The 23,603-nt window shown below is 37.0% G+C and overlaps 2 protein-coding genes across 2 annotated transcripts in view; both read left to right on the top strand.

Moving 5' to 3' along the window:
- The window catches only part of LOC127522225 (uncharacterized), an 884,749-nt gene that overhangs the window by 306,231 nt on the left and 554,915 nt on the right, over positions 1-23,603 (top strand). The gene's annotated exons all lie outside the window — the stretch shown is intronic.
- Positions 4,298-7,095, top strand: LOC127522346 (protein NLRC3-like). Its single transcript, XM_051912193.1, has 4 exons — positions 4,298-4,402; positions 4,588-4,672; positions 4,960-5,155; positions 5,261-7,095. Exons 3-4 carry the CDS (start codon positions 5,122-5,124, stop codon positions 7,093-7,095), a joined length of 1,869 nt encoding a protein of 622 aa, XP_051768153.1. The 5' UTR covers positions 4,298-4,402; positions 4,588-4,672; positions 4,960-5,121.

Here is a 23,603-nt window from a genome sequence, read left to right as displayed (position 1 = left end):
AGAGTAGTGATGGGAGATTTCGAAACACTACTTCATGAAGCTTCGAAACCTTTATGAATCTTTTGTTTCGAATCAGTGGTTCAGAGTATCAAACTGCCAAAGTCACTTGATTTCAGTTGACTTGAAACTTTGAAAAGTTAGTTAACTCTCCCATCACTAGGGCTGCATCCGAAACCATATACTTCCTTACTATATAGTAGGCAAAAAACAGTATGTGACAAAAAAAGTTTGTCTGAATTCACAGTACTCCTAAAAGAGTAGGCAAAAAGTACCCAGATGATTCTGAAGTGAGTGGCTGTGTCCGAAATCGCCCCCTATACCCTTAAATAGGGCACTATTTGAGGGGACAGACATTTGTAGTGGTGTCCGAAACCATAGTGAACGATGTTGAGTTCACTCATTCAATCCCACAATGCACCGCAATAACGAGTTTACAACCGAGAATACCCATAATGCACTGTGAGTCGCGCGCCCGCAGCTGAATCAATCACTCATTCATTTTCCAAACCGCGCTGGTCCAGCATAATATTATACAGCTATAAATTCCTTTTTAATTGATAATTAAATTGTTTAATTAAGGTTTGTACATGCTAGTTTCCATGGCAGAGTTCAACATAAACATTCATTACTACTGGATCTGCCAGTTTGCTACGTTTCAAATGATTATTAAACAGCAGCACAAACTATGTGAAATTGGCAGCCCAATTCGACAGTGTGGCGATTGTAGTACATCCAGATTACATTCATACACACATCTCATACTATATCATACTTTTTGTAATTACTCATTCAAAAAAGTTTTCATAAACAGGCTTTAATATGCTGGTCCCTAATATGTAATTATAATTTTCTCTACATGGCTATTTTATCTGGAATAACCAAAATATTTTAATTATAAAAATAAATTTTTATTTTTTTAAACAATTGGTTTGATAAAAATACTTTTAGTGAGTCAACTTTTAGATGATAGGAGTGTTTTGCTCTCATATGAACACTCAAATGCAAGAAATCTCTTTCCCAGTCTCCCCAAGAGATGCCATTGTTTTTGGTGCAGTTCCTGATTGTGTCGAATCTTTAGTCAGTTCTGTCCCTAAAGGTCCTTTATGCTCTCCTCCTATTTTTGACAGCACAAATCTATTTGTTGATCAATGTCTTCTCAGCAGTTCGTCAAACAAAAAAAAAAAATCGCTCAATTCTTAACAGAAATCAGATCTGTTTACCTGCTTGTGTAAGCTTTTGGAATAACAAATTTAATGATATAATTTGGGAAGATTTCTGGCTTCTTCGGCAAAAATATCTTTTATCTAGTAAAGCTGTTGAAGTCTTTATTAAAATGATTCACAACTGCTATCCAGTTAATTATAAACTAGCTAAATTTAATAATAATATTTCCTCCTTGTGGTCCTTTTGTCATCATTTTGAATAGATGATTAACCATTTGTTTTGGGACTGTGTGTATTGCAAAGTATTTTGGGTTGATTTTTCAAACTTTGTTAAAAGATATCTATCGTCTAACTTCTGTATAAGCCCAAAAATGTGTTTTTGGTGTGTCTCTGAATTTAGACACTTCTCATTTTAATTTTGTACTTAATTTACTTTTCTTTCTTACCAAATTTTATATTCACAAATGCAAATTCTCTAAGAAAACTATTTTTAAGAAAGATTTTGATTTAGATCTAAACTCTTTAAGAAATTCTAAAAATTATATTGTATGTCAGACTTACAGTGTAAATTACAGTGTAATACATTTGGCCTAATTTAATATGCTTTTTTTTTTTTTTTGTGACCCTCATCTTTGTTCTGTTTAGTGTTGTTAAATATTGTTCGTTGCTGTTTGTCTTGTATTTGTTGTTACTGCATAATAAAACTTTTTTTTTTTTTTTACTTCTATCTTAACTATATCTGTTGGTTTCTGTGATTAGAAGACATGACAACACACTACAGACACAATATGATTCACTATGTTGAAAAGAAAATACAGTTTTACTTAAGTGTGCTGACAAGTCTGATCATCCACTGAAATAAAAGACTTTTATTGAAACTGAATGTTCCATGTTAACATGGGCGTGGTTTGTGATCGTGACAGGAAAGTATGGTGAAGTTCCTTGAAACGGCATCAAAAAAAAAAAAAAAAAAAAAAAAAGAAGAAGAAGAAGAAGAAGAAGAAGAAGAAGAAAGCATCAAATACGCAGGAACAGACACTGCGAAATCAAAACGCTTTATTATGCATACCAGTGTATACAATTGGTGAAACATACGTTTTTTAATCTATGATCCGTGAAATATCACATGTGACGAATCTGTCGCAGTCTAACATCTGCTGGAAATCCAGGTAAACATCAGCGTGCACGCGCATGTCCGTATATGATCCCCAGATGATCCATATCACCTGTTGATACTCCGAACAGACGAAGAATCTTCCAGAAATGACAATCTTTTGAAAGCCACGGATGTTAAAACATGAAGAAAGGGTTACTGAGAAAGAGTTATTGAAAACGAATTTTCTAAAGGTTTCTGAAGGTTTTCTCCCATTTTCTCTTCTGTTTTAGGCTGTTGATTTTGTGATGTGAAATCGAAACTATTTTTGAACCAGACATTTACAGTAAACATGTAGATGAAGCCTAACGTGAATGTGTTTATTATTATTATTTTTGTCAAAGAACACATCTGTTATTATTAAATTTAATATTTCAGTTCATTATAGCAATTATGATTAGTAGTTATACAGTGTGACCATTATAATTCAGGTTACTTTTACTAAATCAATTATTTTAGAATCACTTGATAGTAATGAATTCAACCATCATTGTGAACTTGAAGTAATGATTAAATGACAAACAATTCAGCAATTAAAGATTGTGAAAATATGATTGAAATGATATTAAACTGCAATAGAGAATAAAACAAATTAGGTTTAAACAGTGTAAATTTCTGTTTCCCAGTGAATTCATATTTAGAGTCATGAGTCAGTTAAACTCATTAAACAATCTGAAATTATTAAGACCATTCAGTTATTTTACATGACAATATATTTGTAACTCACTTTATTTTATTCATTGTTTTTGCTGTTGTTTCTAACTCATCATTCTTCATTATTTTCTTCAGTAACTGCCATGTTCTTCATCTCTGTAAAATCTGGTCATTTCCAGGTCCTGCTGAACGATTGATTGTTTTCTCAAACCAGTGCTGATCAGAGGAGCGAGGAAAGGACTCTCTCTCTAAGATGAGTCTCTCAGAGAAACACAGGTAAGACTGCGTCTGTTTCACACTATCATTTTAAACTACTGGAGTTTGTTTTTTCCTGTGAAAAACAAAACTTTAAGCATTGTTTTATATTTCTTCAATTTTGAACTTCTTAAATTAACTCTTGACATTGTTTATAAAACCTGTTTGCCACTCTATAGACAATATCACAGTTAATAAATTGTTAATTTCCTTCTAGACGCGACCACACTGAATTAAACCAAATACATGACTTTCGTTTTTAGATCATAAAATTATTGACAGACATTAGGAAACAACTATACACTTAATTTAATCAAAGTATACTAACAAAACTGTGTCACAAAGACATTTCTGCTCTCTATTTCTGTCAATAAAAAAACTTGACATGTTCTCTTAAAATAGTCAAGTATATTTTTTTAACATATTTAATCTCACTCATGTACATTAAAGAAATCATTAAACCAATCTGAGCCAGTAAAATAAAATTATCAATAACTGTAAATTGTGTGAGTGTGTGCATTTCTGTGGAGGATTAGATAAAGACACGGATGTGTTTCAGACACAGTTGAACCTCCTTTACTAAAGTGTTTTTCTCTCTGTTCTTTGTGTCATTAGTGTAAGATCAGGATCACATGTGTCCAGCTCTGTGTCTCTGAAGAGTGATCAGTCAAAAGATGTAGGACCACTCTTCAGTGGGGAAAAACCATCATCTGATAAAAGGTATTTTGTGTGTTTACATTATAGTGTTGCATTATTTGTCCACAGTGGTGTATGTGATTGAACTTGACTGAATAAAACAATAAGTCACAATCAAACTCAATTCCTGGGAACCTTATGAAACTCATTCCAGTAACACAATTACACAGTCAAACACAAGGAGGCATAAGTTCACTATGCAAAATAGATCATGCAACTAAACATGTAAATATCCATCCATCCAACCATAGTCATAAATGGACAAATGCACAGCTATACTGCATTTAATTACTAATTGCAACATTAAACCTTTTCAAATTGAGACTAAAGTATCTCCTGTAGTAAAGTGTTTTTTCTTTATTCTTTGTGTCATTAGTGTAAGATCAGGATCACATGTGTCCAGCTCTGTGTCTCTGAAGAGTGATCAGTCAAAAGGAGAAGGACCAGACTTCAGTGGGGAAAAACCATCATCTAATAAATGGTATTTCATGTTTCTAATTTTTGGTCACACATTGACTGTTAAAAAGTTGTATCAGTGAATATCAATCATGAAACATTTTTAGATCAAATATTTATCAAAGTTTTCATGGTTAATGTTTTTTTTTCTAGCTTTCTGTAATATTTTGCCTAGAAAATCAGTATTTTATTGTATTTATTTGATTACAGGCTTCAATATGAGACATTAGACTCAGACGTTCAGACTCACAGGAACCACAAGAATTTCAAAGACAATCTCCTGTGGATCTTCCAGGTAGGAAAACACATTTTCATAAATGTTTAATATTTATACCAAACAAATAGTATTTGTTATTGAACAAAAAAATGTAATTTAATTAATCTTGATCACTTAATTTTCCTTTTAAGCACATTTGTTTTTCTGTTTGTGAAAAATAACAGCTGGTTAGCATGTTAGTCTTTTAATTGAATTTTTTATTTTTGCGGTATTATAATTATTGAATAAACAGTTTTGACCAAATGTAGATGTACAAATTGGTTTAAATTGTGTTATTCTGTCTTTTTTCTTACTTTTGTTTGTAGGATCTTGAGAGCAAAATAATCACATTTCTGAAGAAAGAGCTGGAAAAGTTTAAGAAAATATTACAACATGAGAACACAGAAAACTTAGTGAAGGACTTTAATGAGAATAGATGCAGTATCAAAGCAGCAGCTCTTGATCTCACACTACATTACCTGAGAGAGATGAAGCAAGATGAAGCTGCTGATGCTCTAGAAGGTCAGAGACTCATGACCATCTGTCAGATTGTCACTTATTAATGTAGACTATCTATAAAACTTTAAATGAAGACTAAAACCATGTACTTTTTGTCCTTGTGTTCAGATGAGCTGCTCTTCATTCATCAGCTAAAATGTGGCCTAAAGAAGAAGTATCAATGTGTGTTTGAAGGAATGGCGAAGCATGGTGACTCCACACTTCTGAATAACATCTACACAGATCTCTATATCACTCAGGGTGGCAGTGAACAGGTCAATACTGAACATGAGGTCAGACAGATTGAAGTTGCTTCCAGGCGTCATGAATCTCAAGAGATTCAGGTTAAATGCACAAATTTGTTTGAAGCTCCTGAACAAGACGAGGAGATCCGAACTGTACTGACAAAAGGAGTCGCTGGCATCGGAAAATCAGTCTCTGTGCAAAAGTTTGTTCTGGACTGGGCTGAAGGAAAAGAAAATCAAGATATCAGTTTCATATTTCCTCTTCCATTCAGAGAGATGAACTTAAAGGAGAAAGAAAAACTAAGTTTGATGGACCTTATAACAAATTTTTTCCCAGAGACAAAAGGACTGAACCTTACAAGAAGGAATCAATTCAAAGTCCTGTTCATCCTTGATGGATTGGACGAATGTCGCCTTCCTCTGAAGTTTGATTGTAATGAGACGTGGTGTGATGTATCGTCACCAGCCTCTCTGGATGTTCTCCTAACGAACCTCATGAAGGGAAATCTGCTTCCTTCTGCTCTCATCTGGATCACCACCAGACCAGCAGCTGCCAGTAAGATTCCTCCTGACTGTATCGACCGGCTGACAGAGATACGAGGATTCAGTGACGCACAAAAGCAAGAGTACTTCAAAAAAAGATTCACGGATCAGAATCAGGCCAACACAATCATTGATCATGTTAAAAAATCAAAGAGTCTCTTTATCATGTGCCACATCCCAGTCTTCTGCTGGATTTCAGCCACTGTTCTCCAGAACATTCTGGAGGAGAAAAGAAATAATGATGTGAAAAACAATCAGGTTGATGAGATCTCTAAAACACCACAGGAATCAAATACTGAAGACACTCCCAAGACTCTGACACAAATGTACACACACTTTCTCCGCTTTCAGATCCAGCAGAGCCGCCGAAAGTATGATGGAGAATACGCAGCAGATGTTTCCTGGGATAAAGACGCCATCCTTTCACTGGGGAAACTGGCATTTCATCAGCTGGAAAGAAACAACGTGATCTTCTATGACACAGACCTGGAAGCCTGTGGTATTGACGTCTATAAGGCATCAGTGTACTCAGGCATGTGTACCCAGATCTTTAAGGAGGAAACAGGGATCATTCTTGGTACCATGTACTGCTTTGTTCACTTGAGCATTCAAGAGTTTATTGCAGCCCTTTATGCACATCTGTTTCTAGACATCAACAAGAAAAGTGTGTTTGTTCATGAGTCTACAGAACAGAAAAGCAAAAATGAAACCATGATTGATTTTCTGAAGACTGCAGTGGACGAGGCGCTCAAGAGTGACAATGGACACCTGGACCTTTTCCTTCGCTTCCTCCTCGGTCTGTCACTCCAGTCTAATCGTCGACTCTTACGGGGTCTGTTGACACAGCAAGACACCAATGACCAGAGCAACAAGGAAATAGTTCAGTACATCAAGCAGAAATTAGAAGGTAATCTGTCTGCAGAGAGATCCATCAATCTGTTCTACTGTCTGAATGAACTAAACGACCAAACTCTGGTGAAGGAGATTCAGACCCACCTTAGCAAAGGAAGTCTCTCATCTGGTGACCTTTCACCTGCCCAGTGGTCTGCTTTGGTCTTTGTGTTGTTGACATCAGAGGAAGAGCTAGAGGAGTTTGAGCTTCAGAAATTCAAGAAATCAGACGAGTGTCTCATTAGATTATCGGCAGTCATCAAAACCTCCAGAAGAGCTCTGTAAGTCATTTAACATGTTTTGTCATGTTTTGCTCTCATCTGAAAAATGCATTTATCTACATTATTCTATAGTGAATCCCCATCATGAAAATTAACTTAAAGGCCCTGATATACAAGCAAATTTCTTTTTCGTTCTTCGTTTAGGGGTAAAACGAAGTTCGAAATACGTGAGCAGCGATATACTGTAATTGAACATCTGACACCACCCACACTGCTGAGAGCGACAGTTTAATGAATATGTACAAATGTTGCCCGCTTTCCTCTCAGTAACAAAATAAACACAATAAAACTGAGAAACTAGCAAGGATTTGTGGATATGTTTGTTTGCACAAGCTCTGTAATTCGGCACTCCAGCAAAGTCACGTCGCGTTTATATTATAACACTTTATACAGTATATTCGTTCGGCCTGATTTTGTTCGAAATGATTCACATCAGTTTGTTCTTCGATTTCGTTTGAAGTGTATCAGGGCCTTTACCCAGTAAAGCCTGACATATGAAATAATAGTCTGAAAAAATCTATTTTTTTAATGGAGACAGTTTATCAAATATTTAGACAAAATATAAAAGAACATTTAAAAATGTTTGCGTATTTGTTTTTGTTACAGATGTTATTTATATTGCCAAAAAATAAAATAATTCTGAAAGGTTATGATATAAAACAAGAGATTTTTATATAACAGGCTAAATGAAGTACAATTATATTATCAGTTGGTACTCTGTATCTCCCAATAATTTGATATTTTAAATGCTTAGTTTTATGAGAAGTGCTTTAGTTTTAATTGTGTTTGTACTGCAATAAGTAGATGATTGAGAGATTTACAAATAAACATTTATCAAAAGTCTGTTGTATCATATTTGATGTACACATTTTAAGATGGTTTTCTAAAAATTATTTTTTTTTTTAATCTAGTTTAAATTCAAATATGTATTTCTAATTGAGTAAATATTAAGTAAAATAAATATAAATTTAATTTCAGCAATTGTTATGGATGTGTTTATACTATCATTAAATTAATGATATTTCACCCATTGGCCCTGCTCTCTAAGATATCAGCGTCGGCCATCGGTTGACCAGTAATCAAAGAAACCTCAATCGCTTTAATCCAGTAAATGTTAATCTTAAAATATTAATAACTAATACAATTTAAGTAATTTTAGATTTAGTAGTAATTTTAGATTAGATTTAAGTAATCTTAGCTTAAATCATTAAAGATTTCATAGCAACAAGACATATACATGTGAATGCAGGCATTTTTTCAGACATCCCTAACCCTAAAATTTACATAAACTCCAGAACATAGTATTTACATAAATTCTCAAGCTTTGTTGTTGTTGAGCAACCGAAGTGTGAGCTGTTGAAGCAACGCCTTCTTTTGGAAAGCGGGCTGCAAGCAGCAGCTCATTTGCATCTAAAGGGACACACACAAAAAAGGCACGTTTTTGCTCACACCCAAATAGGGGCAAATTTGATAAGCTATAATAAATGATCTGTGGGGTATTTTGAGGTGAATAGGTGGGGTGGGGACACCAGAGACTTATATTACATCTTGTGAAAGGGGCATTATAGGTCCCCTTTAAGTGTCCCCAAAGAAGTGAGCCAAAGGCAACAGTGACAGGAACCCAAACTCCATCAGGTGAAAGAAATATAGAAAAAATCATTGGAGAAACCAGGCTCAGCTATAAAAAGCTAGAAATCTTAACACAAATATTTTATTTTTCATTCTTCATATTTTTCACATGCTTCATTTTACCCAGGAAATTTGTACAGGAAATACTAGTTTTTGAGGAGTATTCATATTTTAGCTCTGCCTCTTTACTGTATATATGCTGTTTATGTAAAAATAATAATGGAAAATATATTTAATATTTGTATGTAGAAAATGTATTGATGTGTTCCATCTAATTCTGTGATGTGATTTATTTCTCTTGTAGGTTAAATGACTGTAACTTAACAGACAAAAGCTGTTCAGCTCTGGCTGCAGTTCTTGGAGCAGATACTAATCTGAAAGAGCTGAACATGAACAATAATAATCTGCAGGATTTAGGATTGAAGCTGCTCTGCACTGGACTGAAGAATATAAACTGTAAATTGGAGATACTGAGGTAAGTTGAGCCACAGGAGTCAAATGCCGAGAGTGAGGTGCAATGACTGACGGGATGTTGTCAGAGGCAAAAGCGCAAGAGAACTTTTGTTAATAAATGTTGCATTTCTTTGTTTAAAGTGCCCCTATTATGGATTTTTGAAAATTATCTTTTATGTAGTGTGAAACATAGCTCTAAATGATTGAAAACATCCTGCAAAGTTTTAAATCTGAAAGTGCACCGTATATTAAGTTATTGTCTCTCAAAAGTAAGAGTAGACTCTGAATCAATTAAACGAGTCATTTGTAAAATGAATCTTAAGCTGTAAGTACGATTAATAATTGTTGCCACATTTGACAGACTGACTGTTTTGTAGGAAAGAATGTAGTTATAATTCTCACAGAGAAAATAATTTAAATTAGTTAAGTTTTTAAGGAGCCAAGATACAAAACTGCCCCCTAACAAAAAGACTAGTAAAAAAATACATTAAATTCTTCTATACAAATATGCGATTAGCAAGGACTAAAATCCAGTGTCTTACATCCACACTTTTCTGAGTTTCAGTTCAATGGCCTAAGTAGACTAACATTACTGGACTGAAACCCTTATAGGGTTCAATCTTAACATGTCAGTGACGTCTCCGCGTCCAAATTCCAAGCCAGAGTCACCTCATTCTCTGTAGCATGTACAATATGTATTTATCCTAGTTGTGTGTTGTGTTCGCTCCGTGCAGCTTGTAGGTCTCCGGCTAACCAGCTAACAGCAGTATGTGTTCGCTCGCAATTGTCTCGAAATGTGTCCAATGTTTTTTGTTGTTATTACTTGGAGTTATGATAAAGAATAGAGTAATACGTTGGTGTAAAACTGCAGTGCTTTATCAATACGTTTCTGCATTGCACTTACGCATATACCATGACTGTGTGTTTACCACCGAGCTGTGGGCTAGGTTCGCTAACATAAACAACACAAAGCAACTTAATTCCACTCTGAGTCTTTATTTTTAGAACAGAGCGGATCACCATCATTATTATTATAATATAATGTAAGTGATGCAAGCACTATATACTGTACTCCGTGTTAACCAGCAGAAGTCATCTGACCAATCACCGCAGATTAGCGTCACGCAAACAAGGGGTTCGGCAAAATGAATCATTGAGCGAATCATTTGGGAGTTGTTGAGCAAATAAAGTAAAAATAAATGCATATTATAAGACAATTAATGTGTTTTTTGACCTTGCATGATTTTAAACCTGTTGTTGGGGACTTCCAAAACAAAAATAGGAACCTTTCATATGCCATAATAGGGGCACTTTAATATATGTGAGTTTGTTTTTGTTTTATTGTTGCTGTGTTTTTCATTAAAAAATAATAATTAACTACGAACTAAGCATTCGTTTAAAAACCCAAAGATCTTTTATTTATTTGTTACAATGTGGGTATACCATATCATCCGTCTTATTAATTTTGGTAATAAAAGTCCAATGTTTAAAAAGCGCAATGGGCTCAGTGCTCAAGATGGTCTCTTTGAGATTTGGTGGTGTGAGTGTGTGCAGGTTTACCTCCACTCATACTCTTTCAGTCTTAGCGATGTTTGCATTTACTGTAAGAAGAAACTTTTATATGAAGCTTGGCTAGGTATAATTAATTTTTTTTTTTTTTAAATTAAAGAGAAGATGGGGTTACACTTTGTTTTACAGTGCTGTAGTTACATTGTAATTACTCAAATAAGTACTGAGTACTATTAATTAATTACATGTACTTACTATAGAGTTAGAGTTACAGTTAGGGTTAGGGTTTGGTTTAGGGTTAGTTACTTGTAATTATGCATAATTTACTGTTATTACTATAGGAAGTACATGTAGTAATGTGTAACTACGGTACTGTAAAATAAAGTGTTACTGAAGATGGTGGTCTATCAGAGATGAAAGAAAACATTCTTACATTATTGTGTACCTCTGTGGCTGTGCTGTAATTCATCAAGATGCGCAGAGATTATCTTTCATTCTTTCTCCTCTTGTTTGTCTCCATATTCAGTTGTCAGTTTTTGCAACTAACTTTCAATACATTTGTACAAAGAACAAAATCAGGGTTCCCACGCGCCTTGAAAGTACTTGGATTTCAGACACATGAATTCAAGGCCTGGAAAGTACTTGAAAACAAATATTGGTCTTTGAAAGTGCTTGAATTAAATTTGAAATAAATTTTGTGAAAATTATAACAGATCCTCCTTAGTCCTAAAGTATATTTGTTTTGGAATATTATTTTACAATCAGTTTCCGAGTGTTTTCCATTGCGGTACTTTCCCTTGCTTGTTATTAGGCGGGGTTTGGACATTTGAGCAGCTGTGACACTTGCTGTGTCCGAAATGAACATTCTTATAGGGGTGTGCGATTTTGATCGTGGACAATTAAAAGGTCTCCACGATCGGCTTTTGAAGAAATATCGTTGTATCGTGCTATAGTGCTTTCTGTCAGTTGCAGTCCTGGTGCCTCTGTCTTAACATACTGTGAAGTACAAAGTGACATACATTCACATCACATGTTAACACAGCAGTAGAGTTATACTCACAGAACACTGCAGTTATTCACAATCACAAAAGTTTATTATTTGCATGAGTTTTAAAGCCTTGCCGGTTAAACACTTTCTGGTCTGACACGTTCTTTTCTGAGCGGATACACCCGAAGCGCACACACTCTAAAAGCCTGTCAAACACTGCATTTGCTGGAAAAAAGTTTTCATTCGCATCTTATTCTGCTAAAACTGTCAAATACACACAAGGTTTACACCATCGGTTAAGTGTAAAGTGAAAGTAAACAGTTGAGAGACAATCGAATGCGTGTCAATATATAAGATGCGCGCATTAAAGGGACAGACAACACATGCTGCGACTTGTCCTTAAAGGGATAGTTCAACCAAAAATGAAAATTCTGTCTTTATTTACTCACTCTATAGTGAGTAAATATCACCCACCCCTACTTATTAATAAGAATATTATGCATATTGTGTGTAGTTAGTTGTCCCCCAAGGGGGCGTTCTCCCCACTCTACCCTAAATTCACAATTGCAAGTTAAAAAGTCAGAATTGTGTGATTATAAAGCCACAATTGTGTCTTATAAAGCCACAATTGTGTCTTATAAAGTCAGAATTGAGATATATAAATTGCAATTTTTCAAATTGCAGATTTTTTTTTCTCAGAAGTGCTCATTTATATCTCTCAATTCTAACTTTTTTCTCAGAATTGCAAGCTTATGTCTATAATATATTGTATATATTCTGACAATTACGATCCATATGATTTTTTTTCACTCAATTGCAAAATTAATTATTTTTTACAATATTCTCTCTATATTATAATGTTTTTACTCAAGTAATGATTCATAAAAAATGAAAACCAAAAGTGTGGAAAGATTGTTAATATTAGGGATAAGAAAGCTGCAACTGGTTTTAATGTTTCCAAAATTAATGTACAAATGATTCTAACCTCTTCTGGGTTAAAATGGATGCAAATGCAATAGGAGGGTTAAAATGTTAAGAACTGTAAGAGGTCTTTCATGACGCTCCATATGCTGGGATGTGAATTTGATAGGTGCTTGATATAAAATAAATTTAAAAAGTCCTTGAAATTCATTGAATCTGGTGATCATGAAAGAGTGGGAACCCTGACAAAATAAAATTCACTTTGAGGATTTCTGTTGTTCAGGTTTAACTGATTAATCATCTGAATGTTTTCATTCCTGTTCTAGACTCTCTAACTGCAGTGTAACAGAAGAAGGTTATAAATCTCTGGCTTCAGCTCTGAGATCAAACCCTTCACACCTGATAGAGCTGGATCTCACAGGAAATGATCCTGGACAATCAGGAGTGAAGGAGCTCAGTGATTTACTACAGGATCCAAACTGTCAACTGAAGACACTGAGGTGAGACGGGATGAAATAATGAACATTATTAACAAAATATGCAAGCTAACAAAATATGGAGGCTAAATAGTCATAACAAATATATCATTTTAGTCATACAATAAGTTAGACAATTTGTTGCATCAAAATGATCAAGATCAGATCAGATGCTGCAGGTTCTGCATGATGATGATAACCGTCAACACAGTTTAGTTGTGGTTCAAGCTACAGGTCAAATAGACATTATGGGTCAGTATATGTGCTATTCTGGAGCAGTGTTGGGTGTAATGCGTTACTGTAGTTAAATTACTTATCCACTGAAAAAGTAAAGTAAGGGATTACTGTTCATTTTTAGGTAATTTAATTTCAGTTGCTTATAATGTACTTGCGTTACATACTGTAAATTAGTTCAATGGTTCTGTTTAAATCAATATTGAATTTAAAATCTAAATTTGTTGTCTAAAGGTAAAAGTGAACGCTGCCTCTTTAAAATTGTTAGCTGTAGTGCAGTTGCGCGTGAGTTCGCAACTTCGCACCAGTTGGCTGCGTAGACGCTGTCTGAAGATGTCGGCAGAAGCGAGTGGCTGTTTTGCAGAATGGAAATAATCCAATTACTTCATTTTTTTTGATACAGGTAGGCAAGAACATTACTGTAAAATGTAAGCTATGTCCTAGAGAGAAAAAACTGCGCTCGCTCTGTGAGAGACGGATTTCAGTCAGTGTGCTCTCACATAAATGTTCAAATACACACACAGTTATGTCAAAATACCCGTCTTGGCATATATTCGCGTTGGTTATGTGAATACGAACAGCAAGTGTAACAGCATATTGTCTCCGTCCATTATCAAACAACAAAAGAAAAGCTTAAATAAGGATTAATCTATATTTAATTTATACAGTTATGACTATGCAGAGTTATTTTATATTTGATTATTCAATTTCTGTGGTATTTTTACTTAGTACTATTAGACCTACCTGGAAAAAAATATATAGCATTGTTTTATTTGTATTTTTATATATTTTTACCGTGGTATCGACTTTGGTATCGAGTATTGTGCACTTTTGGTGGTGTCGGTACCGACTACTAGATTTTTCTGACATTCCTATTTGTTACTAAAAAAATTTTAAGTATTATAAAGTAAATAAAAGTATTATAGTATATGTTTTAATAAAGTTAAAATGTTTTAAAAAGCTATAAAAGGCTAAACTATTCCATGTTTGATTAAATTATTAAAAAAGTTTCCTTTCTATTGTCCATCCGGTCAAGGTTTATAGGAATTTTAAGAAGTAATTAATAAGTTACTTATTGAGTAATTAAATAAAATTTTCAGGCAGAGTAATTAGAAAAGTATTTTAAATACAACATTGATGATGTAATTAGCAATGGATTTGTAAAAATCGCATTTCATGTGATTTTTGGCCATTCAGGATGGGTCAATACCACAATTTTGGCTTCGGTACGGTACCACAATCTAATACCGGTATATCGGTATTAAATCGATACCATACAGGGTCTAAATTTTGGTGCGGGTATTGCGCATAATTATTCTCATTCTCGCAGGTTGTGCGTTTACAAAGAGGGAAATTACCGCAAATGTTTATTAGTAAATTAATCAACACAGATTATCACATCAAATCAGTAATTGGTTACCACTTATAGCACACTTGAACCCATAGTCTACTACAAGTGTTAACTAAATACATTTTTAAAATACAGAGATAGTATATTAAAAGCACATTTTAGTTCATATTTCATGGTGTTTCAAAATAGCACAGTTGAGTACACTTAGATGTTCTTAAGATTATCTTAAGAAGTACTAAAGAAGAATCTTTAGTATATTAAGTACAAAATTAGTGTGCGAAAATAGAGCACTTTAAGTACATATGCGCCCTGCGATACAACACTCTCGTGCGGGTTTCGGACAACTTATGGAAATCACTTGCCCACGTTTTTTTAAACCCATTTTGAACATCCAAGCGATTTTATCATTCAGTAGTAACGTACTTGGGAGCTCTGTGAGAGATGGTTTCTTTGCGCTTATACCAACAAACAACGCACACACAAGCCGCCTGTATAGAGCTCGCGCCTTCCAAATTGAGTTGTTTTACCTTAAACGGTATTTAATGTATTAACAGTGACTATTCAGTGTTATTTTACATTTGATTACTTTATTAAATTTCTGTAACTAGCATTTCTGTACCTGAATACTTCTGTAAGAACTAGCTAAACTTAAGTGCAAATATTAGGAGATAAACATCATTGGTTCAAACGCACGCTGGAGCTTTCATGTTATCTAAACGATATGATCTTATGTACGTGTGTGTAGGTTTGATGGTTCTTCATCATTTTTATAAGCAAAGCAATTCCAAATTATACGTCTACTGCTGTCATTATTAACAAAGAATAAACACTAACAAGAAGCGAAACTCAATAGAACGTTCCATTGGAACACCAGCGCCCAGCAGCAGCTCTGCGTTTCCGCCATTTTGACTTGAAAGTCGGTCGAGTCGGTCCACTAGCTTCTATGGCAATATCAGCTGCTTTGTTTAAAAAACAAAAAAACAAAACAAAGTACATTAAAGCTAAAATCCAACCTGAATGATGACAACAGAATAAAATACTATCACTAGTGATCATCAAATCCTTTTAACAGTTTATTTTACAGACTTTGTGTTTAAGTCTTCCACTTTTTTCACAAAACCTTTGCTCTCTAGAAACGCAGTCAGTTTGGGTTAAAATTCGTTGAAGTTCAAGTATTAGCATTATAATCACTGAATTAATACCAACATATGAAATTAAATTAAGGACATGCATCAGAAAAAATGGGAATGTTGGACAATAAATATATAACAGAAAATAACAGCTTGTTTTTGCAGTGTTGTATGTTAAAGCAAAAGTGTCCAAAAGTGGGAATTATGGGATAATGGACACAGCAATGCATCATGTGTTATAAGATTGTTATGTTTGTAGCGTGATCCATTAAAACATGCAATATTCAATTCAGACCTAGTGGAGTGATTATTACTATTACTCCACTAGGTCTGAAATATATTGTTCGCTGCAAACATGATGATCTTAAATTCATTCATTATTAATTTACTATTAATAAATGTGTAAAGTTTCATAAAATGGAAATGCTCAATAAAGTAGGCTAACTGCGTTACCTCAGATGGTTGAATGGTTGGATTCCACAACTGGTAAAATAAAACATATATAAGACAATAAACAACATTTACTGTAGGAGCCATAAAATTTACTGATGACTTAATTTAAAAAATGTTCTATTGTGCTTCTGATTTGGTTGTGAAATTCGCCGATTTTGGGTGTGTAAGATGTGAAGGATTCAATGGTCCAGTTGGCATTTTCACCCCATAATGGCGGCCGCGCTACCGGAGCGCCATCTAGTGGCTGTTACCCAAAAAGGATCAGAGTTTCGCCTCTTGGGTTCTGTGCTCTTTGTTATTAATTAGTTTTGGGCGTGTTGAGTGAGAATCAACTGCTTTATCCATTTTGTTCCTCTATGTTGTCACATTTGCCGGTTTCGCGTCAGTTTGTGTAGCACACTGCCACCTAGCGGTGAACTTCAGAACAGCAGCATATACCGAAATGAGCAAAATCATGATATTTTCATGGTATTTTCACAGTACCGGTATACAGTGCATTCCTATTCAGACTTGCTAAATCTGATCATATTTCAATCGGATATGCGCAAAAATCGTATTTGGACTGACAGTCTGAATGAGGCTTATGAGACTCCTGCTTAAAAGCCAGAAAGATCTTGAGGCCTTAATTTCACACTCTGTATTCATACTGAAAATCATGATCTAGTGAGCTTTTGCTCTTCTGCTCTGTGGGACGTTTCTGTTCTTATGAGTTTGCTTTAGGACTGAGTGTCGCTCGAGTTTCTTGTTTAAATATCTCTGACTATCAGACTTTGTTTTTAAGTATTTATATATTTATTTGTATATTTAAATGTTCAAAGAAAAGTGTTAAATCTAAATAACTAACTGGAGCTTGTCTTCAGAACAATAATAAAGTTTTTATCTTATCATGTTTGTAATGCAACAGACATTTAGTTGAGAACTGAATTGACTCTTCTGCAGGTTTTTGAGTGCTGCTGCAGATGAAGCCTGTCAGTATGTGGAGAGAGTTGTGGGTAAAAACCCGTTACTCCTGAGAGAGCTGAATCTGAGTGAACATGAACTAGGAGACACACGAGTGAATCAGATCGCTGCTCTACTGCAGGATAAACACTGCCATTTATTTAAAATATTACATTACTTTTAATTGTAATTTTACTGTAGCTGATTATAATTTTTCCTCAGTTATTTGAGTCAGAGCAGTTTTTTTCTCAGCCACATCAATGTAAAGAAATACAATTGAACAGGAAATTAAAAACCCACAATTAAAACGTGACATCAAGCTTTAAATATTTGACTAAGTCAGTTTGATCATGGGTCAATAATTATTTTAGTTACTGTAAAAGGAGAACAATGGTTTACTTCCAGAGCTTAGAAAACTCTTCAAATAATTAGAAAACTAAAATAAAATGTGAATTGGGTGCATTATAAAACACTGACCGGGTTCGCCTAAAATAAATAGTGGTTATTTTGTTTTTTTTTGGCGCACAAAAAGTATTCTCATTGCTTCATAACATTAAGGTTGACCCACTGTAGTCACATGAACTTTTTTAAATATGTCTTTACCTTTCTGGGCGTTTGAAAGTGTAAATTATCTTGCTGTCAATGCAGGCCTCACTGAGCCATCAGATTGTATCAAAAATATCTTAATTTGTGTTCTGAAGATGAACGAAGGTCTTACAGGTGTAGAACGACATGAGGGTGAATAATTAATGACAGAAATTCCTTCCCCCCCCCCCCCCCCCCCCGATTTATTTAACACAGTAGCTTTAACAAGAAACCTATAAATTAGTATTTTTATCTTTATCCACTTTAGGCTGAAAGTCTGTCATTCTTTTTTCTTGTGTATTTTGTTACCTTTTTAATATATAGGGAAATTAGTTTGACTGCTCAGTCACTGGCAAAATAGTAAAAACAACATGAAAAAGATTTGTGATCAAATCATGAAGCGTGATATTTTTGCCATATCGCCCACCCCTACTTATTAATAAGAATATTATGCATATTGTGTAGAGTTAGCTGTCCCCCAAGGGGGCGTTTTCCCCACTCTACCCTAAATTCACAATTGAGAGTTAAAAAGTCAGAATTGCGTGATTATAAAGCCACAATTGTGTCTTATAAAGTCAGAATTGTGATATATACTGTAAATGGCAATTCAGATTTTTTTTTCTCAGAAGTGCTCATTTATATCTCTCAATTCTAACTTTTTTTTCTCAGAATTGCAAGCTTATATCTATAATATATTGTATATATTCTGACAATTACGATCCATATGATCCTTTTTTTTCACTCAATTGCAAAATTTTTTTTTTTTTACAATATTCTCTCTATATTATAATGTTTTTACTCAAGTAATGATTCATAAAAAATGAAAACCAAAACTAGTGTTGTCACAGTTCCCTTCATTCCCGGACTCCATTTCCCATCATCCTCCTTGTGTCATCACCTGCACTCAGTTCCTCGTCATCTCCCCATCATCACTCATCACCTGCACCTGGACTTGAACATCTGCACTCCCTTTATAATGGACTCACTCCCTTCACTCCTTGTCTGTTCTATTGTTAGTTTGATGTGTATTGGTTGTATCTCTGCTCCTTCGTTGATTAAAATACCATTTTGCTGAAGTCCGTTGAAGCCTCGTCTCTGCTGCAACCATCACCCGTAACAAGTGTGGAAAGATTGTTAATATTAGGGATAAGAAAGCTGCAGCTGGTTTTAATATATTTCCAAAATTAATGTACAAATGATTCTAACCTCTTTCGGGTTAAAATGGATGCAGATGCAATAGGAGGGTTAAAATGTTAAGAACTGTAGGAGGTCTTTCATGACGCTCCATATGCTGGGATGTGAATTTGATAGGTGCTTGATATAAAATAAACTATATATAAAATAATTATGATATAAAATAAGGTTTAACTGATTAATCTGCTGAATGTTTTCATTCCTGTTCTAGACTCTCTAACTGCAGTGTAACAGAAGAAGGTTATAAAGCTCTGGCTTCAGCTCTGAGATCAAACCCTTCACACCTGATAGAGCTGGATCTCACAGGAAATGATCCTGGACAATCAGGAGTGAAGGAGCTCAGTGATTTACTACAGGATCCAAACTGTCAACTGAAGACACTGAGGTGAGACGGGATGAAATAATTAACATTATTAACAAAATATGCAAGCTAACAAAATATGGAGGCTAAATAGTCATAACAAATATATTATTTTAGTTATACAATAAGCTGGACAATTTGTTGCATCAAAATGATCAAGATCAGATCAGATGCTGCAGGTTCTGACATGATGATGATAACCGTCAACACAGTTTAGTTGTGGTTCAAGCTACAGGTCAAATAGACATTATGGGTCAGTATATGTGCTGTTCTGGAGTATGGTATACCTTGACAATTAACATGCACAATTTGGTTTTTGTGCACACTTCTCATTAAAAACTCTAGATAATCTTTCAGTCAAAATATTTTCTGAACACAATTGTTTTCCATCAAGCCCAGATTCACTGTATCTCTACAGCAGGTCTATGAGTCTCCAGATGTTCACAAACATGCAGTTTCACAAGCCAGTTTTCTCTGCTGATGTTTCTCACTCCTCCTGCTTAAAAGCCAGAAAGATCTTGAGGCCTTAATTTCACACTCTGTATTCATACTGAAAATCATGATCTAGTGAGCTTTTGCCCTTCTGCTCTGTGGGACGTTTCTGTTCTTATGAGTTTGCTTTAGGACTGAGTGTCGCCCGAGTTTCTTTTTTAAATATCTCTGACTATCAGACTTTGTTTTTAAGTATTTATATATTTATTTGTGTATTTAAATGTTCAAAAAAAGTGTTAAATCTAAATAACTAACTAGAGCTTGTCTTCAGAACAATAATTAAGTTTTTTATCTTATCAATCATGTTTGTAATGCAACAGACATTTAGTTGAGAACTGAACTGACTCTTCTGCAGGTTTTTGAGTGCTGCTGCAGATGAAGCCTGTCAGTATGTGGAGAGAGTTGTGGGTAAAAACCCGTTACTCCTGAGAGAGCTGAATCTGAGTGAACATGAACTAGGAGACACACGAGTGAATCAGATCGCTGCTCTACTGCAGGATAAACACTGTCGACTCAAAACACTGATGTGAGTATTGTTCATTTATTTATAATATTACATTACTTTTAAATGTAATGTTACTGAAGCTGATAATAATATTTCCTCACGTATTTGAGTCAGAGCAGTTTTTGCTCAGCCACAACAATGTAAAGAAATACAATTAAACAGGAAATTAAAAACACACAATTTAAATGTGACATCAAGCTTTAAATATTTAATTAATAATTTAATTATTTCAGTTACTGTAGAGGGAGATCAATGGTTTTCTTCCAGAGCTTAGAAAACTCTTCAAATAAGTGATAGATTGAAAAAACAGCTGCTCTATAAACACAGAGATGTCTTTCCTAACTTTCACAGGTTAATTCTGTGTAAATTAAATATAAGTGTGTATATATTGATGCTCTTTTTGAACATGACTGCTGAATGTGATCATGTTTACTGATTGCTGGTGTGTAACAAAGTTCCCTTTCATTCGGTCACGTTCGACGTACGTCAGTAGTGACCGACGAATTGGGATATCGCTAGAGAGCCCTATCAGCTTCGAGTGAACTACAACAGGCCAATGAAGTTGGCGTGCGATATTTGCATAATGTGCACCGCCCCTGCCAGGTGGTATAAATAGGGGAGCAGATGCAATCGCACTCTGTCTTTCGCTTCGGAGCCAACCTGTGTGTTCCTGCTGTTAGTCTGAGAGTGACTTCGCAAGCCTTTGAAGAGCTTTTGTTCTACAGTGCTGGCTTTATGGCACCTTACAGCGAGGCCGCGAGCTTTCCCAGAGTGAGCTTCTCGAGCTGTTATACAGCTCTCAACTGCTGTTTTTACAGCATTATTTGCCCCATTGGTTTGCGATTTGGGCCGGTTCCTCTGTGTGTGTGACTCAGGGAGTGAAAAGTGTACCTGCAGTCACATCGCGGCTGTTCCCTGTGTGCTTCGGCACAAAGAACAAGAGCTTCTAAAAGAGCTTCACAGACAGACACTGCGTCTTTTTCAAGACGTCATTCTGTCTGTGCGTTTCTGGAGGCGGTCGTTTCCTATCCTCACTGACGGCCACAATCACTTTCTCTCATGTCTGCTTAGCATGCTGAGACTGTGTTTGTGGGTGGTTCATATTCTCTTGTAAAAAAAAAGAGAGCATGCCCACGTCGGCGCGTTGTTCGTCTTGCCTTTCTCGTAAGGGCTTGAGCACTCAGCGCGCCGTGTGCCGTCGAGCTGCCGGCTGACAGCGCGCGTTGCCATGGCAACCCAGCGCGTTGTTCGGCGCTCTAGATGTGGTCGAGACTCGAGTGCCTCAAATGAGGTGGAGTCCCCTCACCTATTCCCTGATCTAGTTTCTCTTTCTGAATCAGAAAAGTACTACTTTTGGTGAATAAGCCAGGGTGACCAGAGGATCACAGTGGGGCAATACCTGCCGAGCCAATCTCCGTGGGCCCCCCACTCCTCTAATGCATCGCAAACATGTTATGACTGTGTTCGTGGGTGGTTTATGTTTGGTAAAAACATGGCCACGTCGGCGCTCAGCGCCGTGTGTCGTTCAGTTAGACGACCACGTTCACTCTCTCACATGGCTGGTAGCTTCTGGGTGGATTGCTGGTCCTTCTCATGGGGGACCTAGCATCTTAGTCAGGGCTCCAGCAGAGGATCAGATGTCGACTGCTACATTGGAGAGAAGGTTGTTGGGCTCTGGACATGAAGATGAGGCTGAGCGTCCTACGGTTGTGATGTGCTCGTGCTGAATCAGATTCAGAGTTAACGACCATGCTTTCCCGGGCCCCTGGGGGCGTGGTGTGATGCGTACTCGCCTTGCCCCGCCCCCTATCTTAGCCCAGACGTGCATGAGTTTGGAAGCCTTTTTTGGTGCCACAAGGGTCATAATCTGCATTAAAAGTTTTTTCTCTCTCACTACCCTCTGTGGTGGGGTGGCAGTGCTACGGGCACACCACCTCTGCCCTGCATGGGTCTTGGCCCCCGGCAAGTCTGTGGAAGGCCAAAGCACTCATTGCATATGGGTAGTTCTGAGTCAGGGTTGAGCTACGCATGATGCAAGTCATAGCGCAGGCCCCTGGCCAGACAATGTCTACCATGGTGGTCCGGAAACACCCCTGGCTAGCCTTGCAGAGGTGTGTCATCGTCTAAGTACGCTTTCTCGATGCTCTCATCTCACAAGCTGGCCTAAAATCCAGCCCGCTCAGCCCGCAGCCAAGCCACTTGGCTAGCGAGAAGCGGTCCTGGAGAAACGGGTGACCTGGAGCTGAGGTAAACAGTTCTTCGGGAGACGATGCCTGCATCGCTTTCTCCCCGGAGGAGGGCCGGGTGGAGAATTTTGGTTTGTTCCGCCGCTGGCTCTCCGGAGACCAGCGGTGCCCACGGAGTAGAACTGTTTTCTAACCCTCCAGGTCCCAAGAGGGCGCGGCTGGCAGTGCGCGAGGCCCCACCTCGCCACTCTCAGCCCCCTCTCACTTCGCCAGCAGGTCCCAGTGCGTTGGTCGAGGCCGCCTCCCATGTGCCGTCTCCCATTCACACTGCCACCTTGCAGAGTCTGACCACACTACGGGCCGCTATGCCGTCGGAGTCGGGTCCCAGCACTCTACCTCGCTGCCCCACGCCCGGTACATCTGTGGTGCATTTTGTCCCGCTGGTTCGGTGTCTGGAAGCCTGGCTAGCGCTTTCCAGCCCATCCCGCTGGCTCATTTGTACCATCAGACTCGGCTATGCGATTCAGTTCGCCCGGCGTCCCCCGGTGTTCTGGGGTGTCCATTACACTCGTGTGTCCCTGGACAGTGCACCTGTTCTCTGGGCGGAAATTGCTGTCCTCCTGGCGAAGGATGCAGTCGAGCCGATCCCTCCAGCCGATTTGGAGTCAGGGTTCTCCAGCCCCTACTTCATTGTACCCAAGAAGGGCGGTGGGCTATGGCCAATCCTGGATCTGCGTGTCCTGAATCGGTCCCTTCTCAGGCTGCCGTTCAAGATGCTTACGCAGAAGTGCATTTTCAAATGCATCTGTCCCCAGGATTGGTTTGCAGCGATCGACCTGAAGGACGCGTACTTTCATGTCTCGATTCTGCCTCGTCACAGACCCCTTCTACGGTTTGCGTTCGAGGGTCGGGCATATCAGTACAAAGTCCTACCCTTCAGGCTGGCCCTGTCGCCCCGCGTCTTTACGAAGGTTGCGGAGGCGGCCATTGTTCCGCTCAAGGAACAGGGCGTTTGCATCTCAACTACCTCGACGACTGGCTCATAAAAAAAAAAAAAAACCCTGGCCAGCTCGCGGGAGCAGTTGTGCGAACACAGGGACATGGTG

This window comes from Ctenopharyngodon idella, chromosome 2 (genome assembly GCF_019924925.1).
Source record: "Ctenopharyngodon idella isolate HZGC_01 chromosome 2, HZGC01, whole genome shotgun sequence".
Taxonomy (NCBI): domain Eukaryota; kingdom Metazoa; phylum Chordata; class Actinopteri; order Cypriniformes; family Xenocyprididae; genus Ctenopharyngodon; species Ctenopharyngodon idella.
The sequence above is the reverse complement of the archived record's forward strand: the minus strand, read 5'-3'. Positions and strand labels throughout refer to the sequence as shown.